Source organism: Eumetopias jubatus, unplaced genomic scaffold (assembly GCF_037043125.1).
Source record: "Eumetopias jubatus isolate StellerSeaLion01/CBP00866 unplaced genomic scaffold, mEumJub1_p1.0 scaffold_3, whole genome shotgun sequence".
In the NCBI taxonomy this organism is placed as follows: domain Eukaryota; kingdom Metazoa; phylum Chordata; class Mammalia; order Carnivora; family Otariidae; genus Eumetopias; species Eumetopias jubatus.
Genome location: NW_028274809.1, coordinates 113,688,474 through 113,708,652, shown reverse-complemented (window position 1 = coordinate 113,708,652; position 20,179 = coordinate 113,688,474). Strand labels below are relative to the sequence as shown.

The 20,179-nt window shown below is 54.3% G+C and overlaps 1 protein-coding gene across 1 annotated transcript in view; it reads right to left on the bottom strand.

Annotated features, from left to right (window-relative positions):
* Positions 1-13,145, bottom strand: part of LOC148164733 (uncharacterized) — a 43,177-nt gene extending 30,032 nt beyond the window's left edge. The window contains exons 1-15 of the mRNA XM_088021970.1: positions 13,088-13,145; positions 11,080-11,206; positions 10,002-10,141; positions 8,516-8,719; positions 7,761-7,910; positions 7,347-7,526; positions 6,540-6,656; positions 5,860-6,009; positions 5,453-5,668; positions 4,553-4,657; positions 3,882-4,023; positions 3,376-3,590; positions 2,856-3,074; positions 1,349-1,455; positions 52-205 (exon numbers count right to left, since the gene is read on the bottom strand). Coding sequence (XP_087878096.1) covers positions 52-205; positions 1,349-1,455; positions 2,856-3,074; positions 3,376-3,590; positions 3,882-4,023; positions 4,553-4,657; positions 5,453-5,668; positions 5,860-6,009; positions 6,540-6,656; positions 7,347-7,526; positions 7,761-7,910; positions 8,516-8,719; positions 10,002-10,141; positions 11,080-11,206; positions 13,088-13,145 — 2,284 coding nt within the window. The remainder of the gene's footprint in view (positions 1-51; positions 206-1,348; positions 1,456-2,855; positions 3,075-3,375; positions 3,591-3,881; positions 4,024-4,552; positions 4,658-5,452; positions 5,669-5,859; positions 6,010-6,539; positions 6,657-7,346; positions 7,527-7,760; positions 7,911-8,515; positions 8,720-10,001; positions 10,142-11,079; positions 11,207-13,087) is intronic.
* Positions 13,146-20,179: the final 7,034 nt, after the last annotated feature.

Below are 20,179 nucleotides of genomic sequence, written 5' to 3'. Positions count from 1 at the left end.
GCTCCCTTCCCACCTCCCCAGGCTCCTCCTCAGACCAGCCCCCAGAGGTACCTGCAGGGCAAGGGCCACTGGTCCCATCTCCCAGGGAGCTGTTGGGAACGAGGGCCCCATGGCGGCAGAAGAAGCCTGTGCTGCAGGGCCCAGAAGGGCTGGTGAGACCCGCGGAGCTGCAGTACTGGCCAGGCGGGCACAGGGAGCAGGCAGCCTGCAGGATATGCCAAGCCCCAGCTCTGTCCAGGGCAGGGAAGCAGGGACCACACCAGGAGGCCCAAAGGGGGCCTCAGGTCCAAGAACATCTGGTCCTGGCTCACCTTCCTCCGTCTACAACACCCCTGATGGGTATTGGCTCCCCTCTGCTTGCCCATTCTCCAGGTGGGGCACAAAAACTTAATGCTCCCAACTACTCTATCAGCAGGTTGTTCTGCTTGCTTTCTTTTTTTCTCTTTACCTCCATGTCCTTTTGTAGTTTGACCAATCACACCAGGGGCAGCCTCTTCTTCTGATCTACCTCCAGGGGAGCACTTTCTGCTCATCTGAGTGTGGAGGACCAAGCACTCCAGAGCACTGGGGTTTCTGGGGCTTTTGACAAGCCAGGAATATTCCTCTAACAACAGGAGGGCCTCTGAATAGTGAACCACAAACCATGATTTGGAGGCGCTTGTGCATAGAACCAGATATTAAAGTTGCTTTTGGAAACTGGCAATTTAAATAGAATTTTGTGCATCCTCTGGTGGCCCTTTTTAAATTATATATTAATATATGTTATAAAGTAATGTCTCATGTCAGTCCTCTGCTCAAACCCTACTTTGGCCTCTATCTCACTCAGGTAGCAGTCCTCAAGGTGAGCACAAGGTGCTGCATAACTGCAGCCTTTCTCCAGCCCACCCTCACTGGGCACCCTCCTTGTGCTCCCTGCAGCCCCCAACATGCACCTGCCACACTGTGGCGGCGGGTTGCTCCTCCCTCTGAGTTTCCAAAGTCAGCATGTATAGTCATACGTGCAGCCAACAGGTACGTGCTGGGAGCCGGCTATGTGACAGGCACCATTCTGACTCAGAGTAGTGAGCAAAAGACAAAACTCCCTAGCTTTGTGGTGCTTATATTTTAGTGGGGAATACAGAAAATAAATAAGGCCAGTAAGTAAAATACTATGGTAGACTATGACATGCGCTAAGGAGGGCCAGGGAAGACCTCCCTGGGAAAATGACTACAGTCCCCAAGGTAGGAGGAGCTAGCCAGGTGGCCCTGTTCTCCAATCCCCATTTGACCTCAAGGGCAGTATGGCTTGCCTAGATCCAAACAAGGCCCTTCCCACACCCAGCCTCCTCTTGGGGTGGGGTCTCCCTACCTCTGAGCTGAGCTTGATGCGTGCGCTGAAGGTGCCAGGTGGGCAGGGTTGGGGTGTGGCTGAACCCCTGGGGCAGTAGTGTCCCTGAGGACACGGCCCAGCCTCCTCTGGAACCAAGAAACAAATTAGCCTGGTCCCTGGGAAGCGTGTGGTGAGGAGCGGGGGTATTGTAAAGAACTCCCTCTGCATCCCCGGTACAGGCTCTGGGCCCTGAGATGGCGCTGCGGGTCTCTCCTGTGGGTCACACCCTCTGCACCTGGTTACTCCACCATAGCCCTGGGTTGCTGTTACAGAAGGGAAGAGATCAGGGAAGCTGTTCCTGACATGTGGTGGTGGCATCTGGAAGGGGCTCTTGAAGGAGGCAGGGCACCTGAGGGAGGCAGGGCCTCTCTGGAAGGCTCAAGCCCTGGGGTCTAGGGTGTGGACAGACAGCGTTTGAGACTGAGGCAGGCTTTCCATCACCATCCCAGCTCTTGCTAGAGAGGCCTTCGCAGACCTTCCCATGCTGGTTGGTATTTTTACGTTTTTCCTAGTTTCTGGAGATGCCTAGCTGTGTCTTCTCTCCTCTCCCTCCATCCACATGGGCCCTGTTCCAAGAGGCCTGCCACCAGGGCTGCTTGGTGACTGAGGATGGGAACCAGCCAGTTCTGGGCTGGTGCTGCATAGACAGGGCTATTGTAGCTGGCAGGTCAGGAACTGGAGGGATGAGCTGTGCATCAGACAGTGTCCTCACCAGTGTCCAGGCCTCCCTGAGGATGGTATGACCCTCAGGGTCCGAGGACAGCTGCAGAATGGCAGAAAGCTGGACTGGGGTCAGTGGGCCCAGGCGCTCATATTGGCTACTGACTGTGTGCCTTAGGCAAAGCACACTGTCTTCCTGAGCCTCGGTTTCCCTTCTGACAGAGACAGGGATTGTACTGGATCATGGGATTTTGCCCTGTGGTCCCTGGATTCCAAAGAGGACTTGAGAAGATTAAAACCACTGGAACGATCCCTCAGCTATACAATGAGAACTACTTGGGAGGGTTAACATATTGACCATACCTGGGCTGGGCCCCACCCTCAGTACTCTGATCTGATGGCCTGGCCCTCCCACCACCCCCATATCAGTTTGTGCCAAGTGACTCAAATGCATGGTTCAGCTGAAGAGTACTTTTCAATGACCCTTAAGGTGAGTTTCCTCAGGTCTGCCTCATGGGCCCTCAGCCTGGCTTGTGTGGAATATAGGAGTTCTTGGGGTGTCCTGCCCAGAAGGGATAGTAGGTAGTGGAGACAAATGCCAAAGCACTGTTCATGCTGGGCACCAGTGTCCTGCTCTCCCATGAATGAGAGCCCAGGAACACAGGTGGCCCAGGTCAGGTACCCCAGTTCTCTTGGACAGAATAGACTCATCAGTCTCTCTGGTTGACAGAGTAGATGGAAGGCTCCGAATCTGTCCCCTACCTCCCAGTTGGGGGGCTTAGGAAATGGAGCAGGGGATCAGTGTCCAGCAGGGAGGGCCTCGTACCTTCAGTACCGGCCTCTGGGTTGGGCCGGGTGGACCCTCTGTAGCAGAAGAAGCCTTCCCAGCACTGTCCACCGGCCTCTGTAGCATTGGCCCTGGGGCAGAACCTGCCCCTATCACAGGCTTGACATCCTGGCAGGCTACTCAGTCCCAGCACGGGGCCATAGGTACCCGGGGGGCAGGGCTGCCAGTCAAGCCCTGTCCCTTCAGGGCAGTAGAAACCTGTGAAGGGATCAGGGCCAAGATTAGAACCTGAGGAAGCAGGGGATGGGAAGGAAGATGGCAGAGGGCAGGCTCTGGGCGCTGGGCTAGAGTCTAGCAAGGATGCCTGGCATCTCTGCCGTGGGGCTTCTGCCCAGGAAATAGAAATGCTCTGGAAATCCGGAATTACCACCTTATTATCCGAATGCATAGCCCAGGCCTTTGAGGGAAGTGGGGGCAGGCATGTTAACTGCTCTGCCCACCCCTCCCTTTTGCTTTGGACACTTTGCTTAGTCAGCCAGGCCATTGGCAGGACACTGACCTCTTGGGCACAGCTGCGGCCTCAGCCCTGGAACACAGTAGTGGCCACTGGGACAGACGTAACATCTTGTTGTGTGGGTGCCAGAGGCATAATAGCCAGGAGGACAGGGAGTGGAGTCAGCCATTTCCAGAGGACAGAAGTGCCCAGGGGGACAGGAGCTCCCAGAGAGTCCCTCCACGGCGGTGGTAGGGACAGTTCCTCCAGTGCAGGAAATGCTGGAAAAATGTGGGGCAAGTCGCTGAGGAGCACACAGCCACGGGCAGTGGGTGGACTTTAAGCATGGGCCTGGGACCCTTCCTAGCCGGTTGCTTCTTGAATCCTGGCATGACTTAACCTCTGCATGTCCGCAAGTGGCCCAAGGCCCTGCAGGCCAGTGGCGGTGGCACCTTCCTGACTATAGGGATTTCTTCCCCTTGTTCTCTGGCTGGGTCTGGATCCTGGAGTGGAACCAAATCCTCACTCTGGGGACCCTGTTCCCTCAACTCCATGTGGGTGTGTTTGCCCACCCTGGGTAGCAAGGTGCTGGCTGGACTGGCAGGCGGCCGGCAGAGCAGAGTCTCCCTCCAGAGCAATCTTGACATCCTTCTGGGGTTCTGTTCCCTTCCTCAGACCAGGTACCAGGTGGGCACTCGGTGGGGACAGGAGCTCCTGCAGAAGTCAGAGCAACAGAAGGAAGAGGCCCCAGGGGGAGACATTTGACTGAATTAGGCTCCCATCAGACCAGTATGGAAATGCCTCCCCCTCTCTGCTTCTAGAGGACAGGGACCAGTCCAGCTTTGGAGTCCTTGAGTCAACATCACTGAATGAAAGGAAGACACTTGCCATTCTGCAAGAGAGTACCCAGGTGGAGGAATGACCCGGCCCTGAAAGCATCCTCAGGGTAAAGGAGGAAGGTCAGTCACTCACGCGAGGTTTCCTGAGGCCCAGGTTGGGAGAGGGTTCCAGGGAGGGGAAGGGTGAGGACTGTTGAGCAGAGTGGGGAGGGCATGTGGGGGAGAAGAGTCCTGTGCTTGGCCCTGCACAGCTTAGCACCGCCCTCCATTTTGGGCTATGGCTCATGTGCTGGGAGAAGGGCTTAAAACCTGTAGAGACCCGCCTTCAGCAGTGGAGGGCTGGAAGGGACTTGACCTCCCTCTGCCCTGTCATGGTAGGAGTAGCCCCAGAGGCAGTGAGGTACCCTCAAGGCAGTAGTGCCCAGCGGGGCAGAGGAGGCCTCGGGCCCCGTCGGTGGGGTCCTGGCTGGTGGCTCCTCCCTTGCACCAGTGCCCTGCCGCACAGTCTCCTAGAGGAAAGGACACCTTGTCAGCCCTTCCCACTGCACCCCTTGCTGGAGAACCCAGAACAAGGCCCAGGGCTGCTCATGCTGCCCCATACCCTCCCCCACTAGGGCCATAGACTTCAGGAGTTCCTGACGCAAAACCAGCCCAAGCAGCCTGGGCCCTGGGACGAGCAGGATCCCGAATCTCCTCCAGGTGTAGTCGGTACCAAGCTTCCAGGTCAAAGTGGCTGTGGGGTCTGAGCCAGGCTGAGATTTGCACTCAGAGACTGCCAACTGCCAGGCCTGGATTTTCCTTATGGGTCAAAACATTTCCAGCCATTTCACAGGGAAGCCAGCCAACACCCATGAAAGTGCCACCCTCCTTCTTCCCCCTACCCAAATCAGCTAACAGGGGGCTGGGGCAGAGATGCTGAAGACCCTCTACAAGAACCCCTGCACATGGTGCTGGTGGGGCCTCCGTGCTGACATTGGGCAGCTGGGGTGTGGTTCTACTTTGAGACGAGTGTACCATGTTGAAGGGACTCCCAATTCGTGGTGATAGCAGATCACCTGGAAAGCTTTTTAAAACTAGACACCGAGGCCCAACCCTACACCTCTTGACTTTCTGGGGTGGGGTGGGGTGGGGTGGGGGAGGCAGGGAAACCTTTGCGCAACAAACCCTGCTGCTCTGCCCCCATTTTTACCAGCAATCCAGGTCCATGTAGTTTCTCCCCAACACATCTCCTCCTCAGCCTGCTCTGGGACCCACCAATCAGGCCCACCCCCTGCCTGAGTCCCTTCCTGTCCTCCAGGCCGTACCTGTTGGTGCCGTGAGCCCTGCCAGTGCACAGAACCTCCCAGCGGGACACAGCTGACATTCTGTGATGCTCCTCAGTCCCCTCCGAGGGCCATAAGTACCCACTGGGCATCTGTGGAGTGTGGCCACGGCTGTGCCCAGGGGGCAGTAATAGCCTTGAGGACAAGGATACAGGCTGAAGTCCTGGATGGGCCCAGCACTAGAGTCGCAGTAATAACCTGGCCAGGAGTGAGGGACACTCAGGAGGACTATCCCTTCCCTGAAGGCATTTAGTCATTGCAGGTCTCCTGCCACGGGGGCCCTCAAGGACCATGCCGTGGAGCCCGGGACCCAGACAGCTGCCCTTGTGGAGCTCTCACTCCTGACCTTGTCCCCTTTGCCTGCCCCTGAAGATCTTGCTGCCTCTCACCTGCTGGGCACTGCCCGCTGGGGGCCTGGAGACCAGCCTCCTTGCAGTAGAAGCTTCGTGGGCAGACCTGGCACGCCGAGGACGTGGTCTGCTCCGGGAGGTGGGAGAAGGTGCCAGCAGGACATCGTGTTGGCCTGGGTGATGCTGCAGCTGAGAACACAGGGAGGCAGCATGGCCTGGCTGAGGGGAGGCCACAGGTCCAGGGGGGAGGATCCTCAAGGGCAGCAGGCGTGGGCCCAGCCCCAGAGATGGGGCGGCGCCCATCATGGATGGTGTTGACTGTAAGATCCACCTCTGCCAACATCCCTGAAGCCCGGCTCCCTCGCCCCACCGCAACACACAGAGACCCCCCAGCCCTTCACCTGTAGCCTGAAGAGCATCATCAGGGTTCATACCATGACAGCTAATGAGACTCCTGGTGTGACAAAGCCACTGCCATCAGTTCTCAGCTGCCCATACCAAACAACTCAAACCACGGCTAACACCGCAAGTGTATTTTAACCATGCCCCTCTGCAACACTCCTTGGCCTTGGGCTGAACTGTCTATGGCACCCCTTTTCCCTCTGGCCTCTTTCCAAGTGCCCCAGGGTCCAGGCGATAACAGAAGAATAGGATCTGTTAGCAGCCCCCTGGGCGGGAGGGTGCATCAGGCTGAGAGTGGGGCCCCTGGAGACACTCACGGCAGAAGGTTCCTGGGGGGCAGGGGGCCCCTGTCAGCCCATCCTCTGGAGTTGGGGACACTGCTCCTTCAGCACAGAAGTAGCCAGCCTGGCAGGGCCCACTGGGAGTGGACAGTCCTGGAAGTGAGAGGGGGGTGCCGTGCTGGGGCTGAGTGGACTCATTATGCAGACAGACGGGGGTCCTTCTGCAGGGTCGGGCCCCAGAGGACTGAGAGTCACACCAGTGGCTGAGCCTATGTGGGGTGCTCCATCTCTTTCTCTCCTCTGCCCAACCTTGTGATGCAGGTACCACTCTCACCTCACACAGGGCCCGAGGCATTACCAGTCATAGCGGAGCTGAGATCTGAGCATAGGCTGGGGTCTTGGCCTCACTGTGCTGTACCATGTGAGGGTGGTTGAGAGCTGGGGCAGGAAGAGTCTAGTTCACATCTGGGTCCCCAGTGACTGATAGCATTTGGTCATAGTAGGTGCTCAGGAAGTCACTCTGACATGGGGAATGGTGAGAGGGCTTGAGTGAGGGGCCACCGAGCCCCTCCCTCTACAGAGAGGCCCGCCCTCCCGATGCTATTCTGTGATGGCCCACCTGTGCACCCTCAACCAGGACGGCAGCAAGTTTATGGTAGCCCAGACCGGCCTGTAAGCATGCCAAAGCACACCATCCCACGAGGCAGGTGCAGATAGGGGGAAATAGTGGTTCATGCCTGCACTCACATGGCCGGTGAGAAGGCTGGGGTTCCCACCCGTTCTCTCACCTTCTGCATGCCTGGGTCACAGCACAGAGGCCAGAGAGGGCTCCTGGGTCCTTACCAGAGGTGGCGCAGAAAGAGCCCGGTGGGCAGGGTATGGGCTCTGGGCTGCCCTCGGGGCAGAAGGATCCAGCTGGGCACTTCCCCCCTGTGGCCGTGGCTGGGCACAGGCAATTGGTGCTGGTGTAGTTGTCTAGGTCAAAGGGGCGGGCGGTCCAGGCTGCTGACACGCAGAACCAGCCTGGGGTGGAGACCAGCACAGAAAGGTAGGCAGTGGGGCAGGAGGGTTGGTAGTGACCGGGCGGTGGCGGTGGCGGGGGTGGGGGTGGATTCAAAGGCCTAATTCACCCAGACTGTAGGCCTACCCCTCCCAGTAGCTGTCCCCGGAGATAGTCCGGGTCACCCCAGGTCCAGGGACAGAAGTAGGAAGCACAGGGATAGATGGGAGCTTCTTAGGGTGCTTTGGGAAACGCACCTGCATCACAGGGCCCAGAGGCCTGGGTCAGATTCTCCTGCCCACAGTAGTGGCCTGGGGGACAAGGCAGGCAGCTGTCCAGGCTCTGGGTCAGTGGGTCTGGGTTGTAGTAGCCCCGAGGGCAGGGGAACTGGGTGGCGTATTTGGTGCCTAAAAAGCAAAGTTCAGAGGAGGGAGTCCAGCTGGGCCCAAGGCTGGGGAGGGAGGCCCTGCTACTTGTTACCCCTGGAGGTCTTTGGCAGGGCCTGTTGTGGCAAACTTCTGGCCTGAGCCACAGGAGCCCCTCCCTCACCAGTTGCTTACATTGGGCTTCCCAGGCTGGGTGTTCCCAGGCCCAGGGTCCACAAAGCCATAGAATATGCAGGACTCATCTTCCTGATGGTCAACTCTATTGAAAAGCTTGTGGCCCAAAATTTGTAACGTTGGTAAAGTAATTTTAAATCTATATTTTTTAGCCAAAGGATTATATTATGGAACAGAAAGTAAAACTCTCATAATTTTAAAGGTTAAGCTAAAGACATGAAATTGGCCACTCATGGCCAGCTGCTTTGGGCTCAGCCTCTGTGAAGGATCCAGTCCTTCCCTGGGCCTTTGGGACAGGTGGCAGGAATGTCTCAGAAGCAGAGAACATCTGCGTGAATCTTAGTTGCTGCTGCAGTTTATGGAGGAGCAAGCAGCAAACACCCTGCCCTGGCCACCTGTACCAGCCCCTGCTACTCAGCCTTGCATCTGGCAGCTGTGGCCCAGGCAGTCACCTCTGGGGCAGTAGAAGCCAGCAGGGCAGGGGTGCTCGCTGTAGGTGCTGATGTTCTCAGGGCAAGAGTAGCCGGCAGGGCAGGGGAAGCAGGATGCTTGGCCGGTCAGCTTGTTGTAGGAGCCAGCAGGGCAAGGCTGGGGGTGGCTGGTTCCACTGGGGCAGAAGTGGCCTCGGGGACAGGGCCCCCCATGCTCTGAATAGCCTGAGGAAAGGAAGGAAGCTGAGTGAGGCATGCAGGCCCAGTCACTACTGAGCATACTGGAGCCTGGGGCGACTGGTGCAGTGCCAGCCACTGGGACTAAATGTGGACTTGGGTTTGGGGCAAAGGTTCGAGGGTTTTGGAAAGAAAGAATGCTGATAATAACATTTGTGTAGCACCTTCCAGATCAAAAAGCATGTGCTTAATACATGTGTTATATTATTTGAGCCTCAGAAAATCCCTCTTTCATAGGTGGGCAGGACTAATGACCCAGTTTTACCAGGGATGGTGTCCTGGGATGGTGATTGATGTGTGTGACCAACGTCTCTCTGTGCTTTGCCCAGACTCAAAGCCCACTTTTTGGCGTTCCTCCTTGTGTTCTTTTAAGGATACATAATGTGATTGTTTATTTTTTTAATAAAACGGATTTAGAAAGCATTGCTTTCATGTGTAGTTGTAATAAACCAGGATGGCTGGTTCTCTTTTTGGTGAATATGCCTCCTATAACCCCCCACCAAGTCCCTGCTTTCTTATTGCCCACCCAACTCCCCAGAACATAACCTTCCATCTGGGAGCTGGATTTTTGCCTCAAATGTTTTTTGGACAGATGGAAGTGCTTGAGAAGAAGGATTTTAAGGGCCCTGGCCCAGGTTCAATGGCCTTCACCAAAGCTGCAGCTCAGTGCTGCCCTCCCTCCCCCTTCAGATGTTCCCAAGGAATAAAGAGCATCCTCTGAGAACATGGGTGGAGAGAGTCTTCCCTGTGAGCTCACCTTGCACCCCACCTCCCCACAAGCTGCTGTCTCCAGCCCCCATGAGGGATGAGGTTCACACTCAGCTCACTGCTCCATGCCCCACAGGGCACCATTCTGGAACCTGCTGGCTGGTCTCTGGAAGCCCCCAGGTTCCCCTGCTCACATCCCCGAAAATCTATGACATTTCCATCTTTGGGTCAGTGGGGCTCTGATTTAGGAGGTTGGGTTGGGTTGAGGTGGGCTTGGAGACACAGATGTGACAAGAGCCCAATGACCACAGTCCAGAGGCAGTGAGCCAACTGTGGGATATCCTGCTGCAGGCACAAGGACAGGAGACCAACAGGTCCAGGAATAGCGGTCAGACCTCAAAACACTCTGGCTGAGGATCATTTCCAGGCCCCGCTTGCTCCACACCCTTCCCCTCTGTCCTTATGCTGCCCCATGACCAGTCACCTCCCATAATCAGAGGGCCATCTACCTCTGGGCGTTGGGCCGGTGCAGGGCCCACACCTGTCCTGAGAGACTCCGTACCTGCTGGGGTCGGGGAGGAGACTCCTTCCAGACAGAAGTAGCCAGGGGAACAGGGTCCAGAGGGAGCAGTGAGGCCAGATGCACCACAGAAATAGCCAGAGGGGCAGGACAGGCACTCTGAGGCCATGGAGAGAAACATCCTGGGGAGACAGAGAGAACCCTGGGCATCATTGGGACCAGGAGGCTTTAAGGGTGGAGCAGTCGCATCTGGGCAAGGGCCATGCATTTCTGGGGCTGCCTCTTCATCTCCTCTTTTAGGTTCCCTGGGATTTTCCCTGCCTGCAAGGCATCCACAGCATCATTCTGACAGATGCCTGAAGGAGAGTGTGACAGGTCTCTCTTTGTCCCCCTGCCACTCCCCAACATAAGCACCTGGGTACAGTTGTCCTTTTCCGTCTTTTTTTTTTTTTTAAAGAAGATTTTATTTATTTGAGAGAGAGAGCAAGCCAGATAGAGAGCACAAGCCGGGGGAGGGGCAGAGAGAGAGAGAGAGAGAGAAGGAGACTCCCTGCTGAGAAGGGAGCTCAAGGGGCTCCATCCGGGGATCCCAGGATCATTACCAGAGCTGAAGGCAGATGCTTAAGCGACTGAGCCACCCAGGCGCCCCTGTCCTTTTCCATCTTAATCCCAATTCAAACTCAGGCTGTCCAGGGCCACAGACCCTTGGTCTGGCAGCAATAAGCAGAACATCCAACAGCCCTTCAGCCACTGGTTCCACAGCTGTCCCCTTGCTCTGGGTACCTTCTCTTGGGGGCTGGGAGGTTCCTAAATGTGGGGAGGTGGGGCTCTACTCTCAAATGAGACTCAGGCAGATGCACAGGATTCTTAATGGCTTTTCTTTCTTGGGCATGAATGTTCTCAAGCTCCCAGCAGCCCATGTCACCTGCCCTCGTTCGGGCCAGCAACCTCTCTCTCCCTCCTCTGCTGGTCACAGGCCAGGGGGACATCCTGCTCTGTAAGGCCTTTTGTCCCTCTGTGGTGGACGGATGCTGCTAGGGAGGTGGTCGGTGTAGAAGGAAGACCAGGAGGAAGACAGCTCTGGGCTCACCCCCATGGGCCTGGAGGCAGTGGTACTCACCGATCTGAGAAGGTGCCCACAGGGCAGGGTAGGGGCACCCCTGTGCCCACTGGACAGAAGTGGCCTGGAGGGCAGGGACCCCCTGCCATGGCATGGATGCGTCTGTCCGGGTGGGTGACTTCGGCTCCTGCCCAAAGTCAGAAGTGGGTGAGATCACAAAGCAGCCGCTCCCCAGCCCAAAGCCAATCACTCAGCAATCCCCACCTTGCCCACCCTCTGAAGAGGACATTTCCTGAAATAAAGCAGCAGAGATTAAAAGCTAGAGTGACATCACCCTCAATTGCCCAGGCAGCTCAAGTCCAGGGTCCTGCCCAGTCCTGGCTCCCTGCTGGGACCATGTGTGGAGTCCCAGGTGTGGGGTTGAGGTCCTGAGATTAATTCCAAATTAATCAGAAGTTATCTAGGCAGACCCCAAAGTTGGGGAGAAAGTACAGGGGTGCCAGCATTTGGCCTATCCTGGAAAAAGGTGGGCACAGGACAGACGGGAAAACTGGGGGCTTCATACCCAGCTTGAGAAGGAGAGCCTGGGCCATTGAACGCAGGCCTCTGTGACATTTGTTTGGGAAATCTGTTCCCATCTTGGTCAAGTTTGTCATTTCTATTTGCAGCATTATGTCCCCTTACGGTTAGCTCATGGAGCCTATAAAATGCTGATGATAAACTCTAAGAAGAGGCCCTTGTACAGTTAGGAGAAGAGAAAAGAAATTCCTTTGTGATGCCATTTGTGTAACTGCCCACAAGCTGGCGGATTTGCCTGTGGAAGTATGTGTGTGTGCGTATGTATGCACGCGTGTGCGCATATGTATGAACGCATGTGTGTGCGTACATACGCGTGTGCGCGCATAGGAAACGTGGAGTGCCGCACAGCTGCATGTCGTACTTCTGAAACAGGGAGCCTCGGGTTGGGCGGAAGGCAGAGGAACAGAGTTTTAAACATCTGTGTTGTTAGAGCCGTGTGAGCGTGGTCTCCACAACCCTAAGGACACTGATGTAACAAGGGGAGGATGAACAGTGGCTGCACTTTGATGGGCCTTCTTGGGATAAGGGATGCCTGGGGCTGGGGAATGGTCCTGTCAGCCTCTGGACTCTGTGATCTCATCCCCAGTGCACCCCTGGACCCACAGGTGAGGTGGAGGTGCCGCCCAGCAGAGACTGCTGGGCTGGTGCTCACCCAAAGCACAGTCCTAGCGTGCCGCCCTGGCGTAGAGACCCCACATGGGTGACACCAAGGTCACGATGGCAGGGCCTTGGGAGACACCAGCCCTCAGCAGGCCTTGGTTGGGTCACTCCACCAGCCAGGCCCAATCTCGTCATTGGAAGAAGGACATGGAGGGAAGTCCTGTTCCCTGAGGCTCCTCCAGCCCAAAGGTTCCACAACTTGTGATCTTATGGTTGCCCTTACTTAGCTCCACGTGTAACTTAGCCCCCAGAAGGTCTCCTGATGCTGCCCTAGGGAGTCAAGCACGGCCACAGTCGGACCTCCAATACTCCCACCCTTTGAACAGGGGTGCCAAATGGAGTCCCTGCTCAGCCTGCCCTGTAGGAAGCCCAGTCCTATCCTGTAATTTCTATGCCAATGACATGAGTGTTACCGAGTGTATGTCCTCGCTTACCCAGGTCCATGCCAGGCCCCTTGTCTCCTCCACAGAATCTGCTCTCCTGTGTGTTATGGCTACTTCTTAGCCTCAGTCAAGGTAAGCATTTATTTACTGTCCTTCCCATGCTCTGTCTTATTTAATTTTTACCTCAATATTACAAATTCCTATACTCTGTATTCCTATCGGGCACATGAAGAAAAGGAGTTAAGTGATTTCCCACAGCAAGAAGTGGTGCCACTGGGCTTCTGCCCAGCCCAAAGGCCCTGTCCTTGACCACTGTTCACAGGGCCTCCTGTACTGTAGGCCAGCAGGAAGAAGTTTCCAGTGACCTATTGTTCCTCAGGCCCCAAAACACAGCTTTTACCTGTCTCCCCAGGAGAGACCCCAACTGCCCCCTTCTGTCTCCTCACCTGCAAAACATGGCCAGCAGCCCTGGGCTGGGCTTTGACCCTGCCATGGACTGGGCATGTCCTGGGGGCAGGGCAAGGGGAAGTGGCCAATGCCCTGGGAGCAGTAATGACCAGGGGAGCAGGTCCTCTCCTGGTGGCTCTCTTGGCCGAGAAAGTAAAGCAGTTTGTCATCTTGTGGCCCTGCCCATCCTGTGCTGTGGTCTGCCATCTGAGCCAGCCCAAGTACCTGATCCATTGCTGTGCTGCCCATCTGGCTGGGGTGTGGTCACCAGTGAGCCTTCAGGGCAGATGTGGCCTACAGGGCCAAGGTCTCCCCACGGGCCACTGAGAGGTCTCGGGGTCCATGCCCCTCCTGGGCAATAATATCCTGGAAGCAGGAAAAGCACGCAGCCTGGTCTGTTTTTTGGTGCTGGAGCCCAGCTTCTTGCCTTCCCATCCATGAGGGTCCTGCCACACTAATAACAGCTTTGAAGGGAACAGGCTCTGTGGATGTGCCTGATGAGCTATTAATTTAGGTCCCTTTGAATGCACATCTTCAAATACATGTCCACCATTTAGTCAAAGGGAGGCTGAGGTAGGTGGCAGGATGGCAGAGCCGAGTGCTTGCATCTCATCTATCTGGGCCTAAACTTTACTCCCCAGTAAGTGCATGGATGTTCTGTTGCACATGGAACCCCCCAGCCCGGAGGCCCTTGGGGGGAGGTCAAAGTTTTGTCTCAATCACAAATGAGGTGATGGGCCTTCCTAAAGACTGTCTCTAGGGCGCCTGGGTGGCTCAGTCGTTAAGCGTCTGCCTTTGGCTCAGGTCATGATCCCAGGGTCCTGGGATCGAGTCCCACATCGGGCTCCCTGCTCCGCGGGAAGCCTGCTTCTCCCTCTCCTACTCCCCCTGCTTGTATTCCTGCTCTCGCTATCTCTCTCTCTGTCAAATAAATAAATAAAATCTTAAAAAAAAAAAAAAAAGATTGTCTCTGGGCCTTCCTTGGCTAAGCAGGCAGGAGTCTCTTCCTTAGCCTCTGGAATACTGCTGCCCTCCCTTGGACAATACCCTTCTTTTCCTTCTCCTTCCCTTTCATCTAATCCTTAGGGGCTGGAACAATCCAAAAGACTTGTGCATTCCCACCACATTTAGAAGCCCCCCTCACCCCCCGCCAGTAGCTTCCAGCCTGACTCCCTCCTATTTTGGCCAAGCCCAGCCTCACTGACCTGGGCACACTTCCCCCAGGCTCTCTCTAACATGTCTCTGCCTCAGGAGCTGAGGGTCCCAGGGCCAGAGCCCAGGTGGCAGGCCTGATCACCCTCTGCTTGGTGCTCTTCCTGCCAGGCCATTGGGGGAGATGCGGGCACCCTCACCTGGTGCACACGGGCCCCTGGGGGCAGCCTGGCCCACTGCAGCACAGAAAAGCCCAGGCGGGCAGGGCAGACACCAGCTCATGTCCCGTGCCCCTCTCTCTGCATTCCAGGTGCCAACTGGGCAGGGCCTCTGCCTGGCGTCCTTGGTGCCAGCAGGGCAGAAATGGCCAGCAGGGCAGAGGTCGCCAAAGGGGAGTCCCTCCTGGAGGAAGAGGGTCCTGTTGAGGCTTTAAAGTTGAGAACGAGGGGTCCCCTCCTAGTCCTTTTGAACCCCTCTCTGAGGAAGCCGGCCACTCTGGCTCATTTATGCACAGCTACCTGCACTTACAGCTCCCTCTGGGAAGTGCTTTCAGAAAAATGAAACAAATTTTAATGTTCAATAGCCTAAATAATCCTACTTCTCCGCCTATTTGCTGAAAGTGCTGCTACATAGCTTCACTTGTCTGTCTGTCTTCTCTCTCTCACTATGCTCTTGCAGTTGTCTGTGTATCAACAGTATACTTCCTTGTCATTATTAATAGTTACCTAGTATCCCATTGGGCTGATATGTCATGTCTGTGCCTAGATATTTCCTTTGTGTTGTACTGTGTTTTCTTTTTGCTATTAAAATGTGTGGTGTTTTACACGTTTAGCATCTTTAAATACACGACATTTTTTCCTTTCATGTTCTTTGCCATGTGGAAGCTACTGAATCAAAGGTTGTGAACCGCCTTGAGGCTCTTGTCACTTATTGCACGATTGTTGTCCAGCAGCCTGGGCCCAGGTGCAGCCCCCTGGGAATGGACTCTATCCTTTAGCAGGGCCTTCTTAGGGCTTTGCAGTGTGTTTACTTCTGATGACAAAGAGCTGCATATTGTACAGAAATGGCTTTGCTTCATGTGTCTTAATTATCAGCCCTGCTGTGCCTTTTCCTAGCTGATGACTTATTTGTATCTGGTGCCTTTTTAGGTGGAAGCCAGAAACTGATATTAATACTTTGGCCCTTTCTCATCTTTATCAGCCATATTTAATGGTTGGGGTTTCTCCCAGCTCTGTTTCTAGAGTGGTTTCCTCCCATCTTCCTGGGGGTACTCTGTCACCCCACTAGGCAGTGGGCCATAAAGATAGATGCTGGTGTCCTCTGACCCTGGCCCAGGCCTCTGAGCTTAGGCCAGTCTTGCCTCTGTGAGGCACAGGAGGGTCTGCACTCACCGGAGAGGAGGTGTTGGAACCAGGTCCACAGTGATGTCCAGGACTGCACAGCCCCTGGGGCTTGGCCAGGCCTGTTCTGCCACAGAAGGTCCCAGGGAGGCATAGCTGGCAATCCTGCACACGGGCTGCCCCCGGGGCCTCTCGGAAAGTGCCCTGGGCAGAGAGGAGGATGCTACTGAGGTCAAGGGCCCGGAGGCCAGAATGGGGCTCCCAGGCTGGACAGGCTGGCCGCTCTGCCATGAAGGGAGCAGAGCAGGGCGCCCTCCACCCTCACCCTGGACAGACAGGGCTGGGGAGGAGGAGATGGCCTACTTAAGGGACTAAGCCTCCGAGACACTCATAAGAATGAGTGGGAATTACTTTTTGATTGACCAAAATGTTTGATGGCAAGACACCCACCCAGTGAAGAATGTTGTAAATTCACAGCAGATTTTGATAGCAGGCAGGAAGAGAAAATAGAGGACACCAGGTCATCTGAAGAGGGGTGTGTATTTTGGGGAGAGGAAGCCATGGCTGCAGTAGGGGGTGGGGTAATTGGAGGGTGGAGGCTGGAGAACGAAGGCTGCCCCCACCCAGCCCCACCCCTGCTGGGAGCTCCGCCTGAGCCTCAGTCTCCCAGCTGCCCAGCCCCTCCCTCCTTCTCCTGTGTCTGCCCCCACCCCCCCAACAAGCCTGGGTTGCTTTGTCCCTTGTGACCTCTGGTCTAGCACCACTATCAGAAACCAGCTTCAAGAAGGGGAGTGGTCCAGTGCTCCTCATCCGAGTGGGGCAGGAAGCAGAGGGCTGGCATGTGGCCATGTCACAGTGAAGGAACGTCCTCCATCCCAACCGCCAGTGCAGGGCTGATGGCTCCAGAGCCTTTGCAGGCAAAAGTGAAGGGATGCCAGGAGGGCTGAGGGGAGCTTCTCACCATGGGACAGGGGATGGACAGCAGGCCCCGGGCTGGGCAGTAGTGCCCAGGAGGACATGCTATGGGGCCAGCCAGCTTTGTCTCGTTGCAGAGCTTTCCTTCTGGGCATTCCTGGCACCAGAGATGGCCTGGACCCTGGAAGGGGGATTGGCAATAAGGTTGGTTTCTTTCCACCCCTCTAACATTTGGGCCAGGACTGGCAACAGAGCAGGTACTTCAGAATACATGCTGAATTGAGTTGGGAATGCTGCTGCCTAGGACCCCAGGCTCTGCGTGTGCGCCTCCTTTTCTGAGGAGGTCAGGGCATGGGAGGGGTTCAGAGCAGGGCAGATGCCAGTACAACTGAAGTGCTCTCTGAGCATCTGCCTTGGTCCACAGGTTGTCAATGCCTGGAAGAAGGGGGCCTGGGCTGGAGGCTGCACTGGCCATTTTCTCTAGCCACCTTCCCACCTCCCTGACTTTAGGATCTTCCCACTTCTGGGCCCTCTAAGGGATGGAGTCGGTTCTGGGAACACTTACAGAGAAGCTGCCAGCACCACATGGCAGTGGAGTGGCAGTGCCTTGCTCAGGGCAGTGGTGACCTCTGGGGCATAGCACACAGGCCACGGCCAGCCTCGCACCCGGACGCTGGCGGGAGGTTCCCCTGGAGGAAAAGCAGAGAGTGGGGAATGTGGGTGCCCACAGCCTTCCTCGGGTCACCATTGGTGGAGGTCAGGAGATCTCTGCTGCCCCCAGGCTTACCCTCAGGATTTAAGGGCCAAGTCCCTTCCTGGCTGTAAGCCCCCTGGATCATGCCAAAGATGTGGTGGGTGTGGCCCTCAATGTGGCCTAGATGGGGCAGTGCATCGAGAGAGATTTTAAAACCAGGCTTATGGGCTAATTGTGCTTCTATTAAAAGTTTGTAAATGACACATCTGATAAAGGGATAGTATCCAAAATATATAAGGAACTTATAAAACTCAACACCCCAAAAAACAAATAATCCAATTAAAAAATGGGCAGAAGACATGAATAGACATTTTTCTAAAGACGTACAGATGCCAACAGACACATGAAAAGATGCTCAACATCACTGATCATCAGGGAAATACAAATCAAAACTACAATGAGATACCACCTCACACCTGTCAGAATAGCTAAAGTCAACACAAGAAAAACAGGTGTAGGTGAGGATGTGGAGAAAAGGAACCCTCTTACACTGTTGGTGGGAATGCAAGCTGGTGCAGCCACTCTGGAAAACAGCATGGAGGTTCCTCAAAAAGTTAAAAATAGAGCTACCCTATGACCCAGCAATTGCATACTAGGTATTTAACCTAAAGGATACAAACACAGTGATCCAAAGGGATATATGCACCCCAATGTTATAAACATTATCTGTAATAGCCAAATTATAAAGTGTCCATTGATTGATAAAGAAGATGTGATATATATATATATGGAATATATATATCTATATCCATATATGTATGGAATATATATATCCATATATATATGGTGGAATATTAATATTACTCAGCCATAGAAAAATGAAATCTGCCATTTGCAATGACATGAATAGAGCTAGAGAGTATTATGTTAAGCAAAATAAGTCAGTCAGAGAAAGACAAATACCATATGATATCACTCATCACTCATATGTGGAATTTAAGAAACAAAACAAATGAGCAAAGGAGAAAAAAGAAGAGAGAGATGCAAACCAAGAAAGAGACTCTTAACTATAGAGAAGACAATGATGGGTACCAGAGGGGAGATGGGTGAGGGGATAGATTAAACAGGTGACAGGGATTAAGGAGGGCACTTGTGATGAGCACTGGGTGTTGTATGGAAGTGCTGAATCACTGTATTATACACCTGAAACTAATATTACACAATATATTAACTAACAGGATTTAATTAAAAACGTAAACACAAACAAACGAAAAGTTGTCTGTTCCTCTACTTTGCTTATGTTTTTCTGTTGGTGTGGTCTGTTGTCTGTCTCTTGCTCTCTCTCTGTGTCTCTCTCTTTCTCTGTCTTATTTTAACGGATTTGTAATGGCCCTTATATAAAAAGGTAATAAGTAGATGGATATTGGGCCTGATATTCATATTGAATATATCGCCCTGCTTTGTTATTTACCTTTTAACTTTGTCCACGATGCTGATGAAGAACAGAAGCTTGTCTAACTGCCTTTAGATCCTGTGGTCTTTTCCTCAATTATTTCTGCCTTTCATGTCATGCTTAGATTTTCCATTCTCTCAGATTTTATAAACATCCATTTATATTTTGTTTCTTAATTTTACAATTTTGTTTTATACATTGAAATCTGTATTTGATCTGAAATTTATTTTGATTACTGCTGTTTTCACTTTCCACACAAAGAACATGTGTTACTTTTTTATTTTTTTTTAAAGATTTTATTTATTTATTTGAGAGAGAGACTGAGATAGAGAGAGAGAGATGAGAGGGGGAGGGTCCGAGGGAGAAGCAGACTCCCCACTGAGCAAGGAGCCCGATGCGGGACTTGATCCCAGGACTCCAGGATCATGACCTGAGCCGAAGGCAGTCGCCCAACCAACTGAGCCACCCAGGCACCCCATGTGTTACTTTTTTAAATAAGAAAAACTCTTTTACATTTTACTTTTTGATCAGAGAAATTAAGGGCACATCTTCATAAAGCAGTCAAATCAACAGAGAACTCCAGAGCTTGGGCCAAATGATACCTGCTAAGACTTCAGCTGGAACTAGCTTCCAGAACGTTTGGCCTTTGGGGTGCACTGTTCTGAAGCAGCTTCTCTACTGGGGTGTGGGCCCTTCCTCACCGACACCAGCCCAGAGTGAATTGTCTCCCTTTCAGTATCTAGGTCATAGGGGAGTGGGAGTGGGTCCCATTCCAAATCTCCACCCTGCATCCCTGAGCCCTGGCCCTTGCCTGTTCTGTGCCTAAGTCCTGTCTCAACAAAGCTGCCAGGTCCAGAGGCAGGCTGGGCCTTCATCTCTCAATAAATCCCTGGGTGCCTGGGAGAGTGCTGGGCTCCGGCCTGTACTTAATAAACATGTGGTAACTTCAAGAACAGCCATACCCCTCAGCCTCCCTTACCGTGGGCAGAGCATGGGCTTGGGGGCGCCACTGGGGCAGAAGGCCCCTGGGGGACAGAGCAGACAGTCTTCCACTTGGCCATTGCCTGCTTGAGAGCTGTAGGTGCCTGCTGGGCAAGGGAACTGAGTGCCCCACATTGTACCTGTTTCAGAGAGAAGGAGAGGGGTCTCAGGAGGAAAGAGGGAGGTCAGAGCTGTATTATCAAGGCACAGAAGCTTCTCACCGTACTCCCTGGGGATAGTTCTCCAACAGAGGCTGTGGGGGAAGGGGCAGGGAGCAGGAAGTGCCACTCACCCAGGATCAGCCTTGTCTGGGCTGAGATACCCTGTGAATCCACGGTCAGGATGCTCAGCAGCTGACCAGTCCTGGCCCTCGTCTCAGGAAGGGTCTCCCAAAACCTAATCTCAGTCTGGGGAGTGTGCAGGCTAGCTCATGACTTTTTCTCCTGGCACTCACCTGTGACCTTGCCAGGGCAGACCCTGGCCCCACGCACCTTGTGGGCAGTAATGCCCAGCTTTGCACGTCCCCGAAGGCAGCTGGGCCCCGCCACTGCAGAAC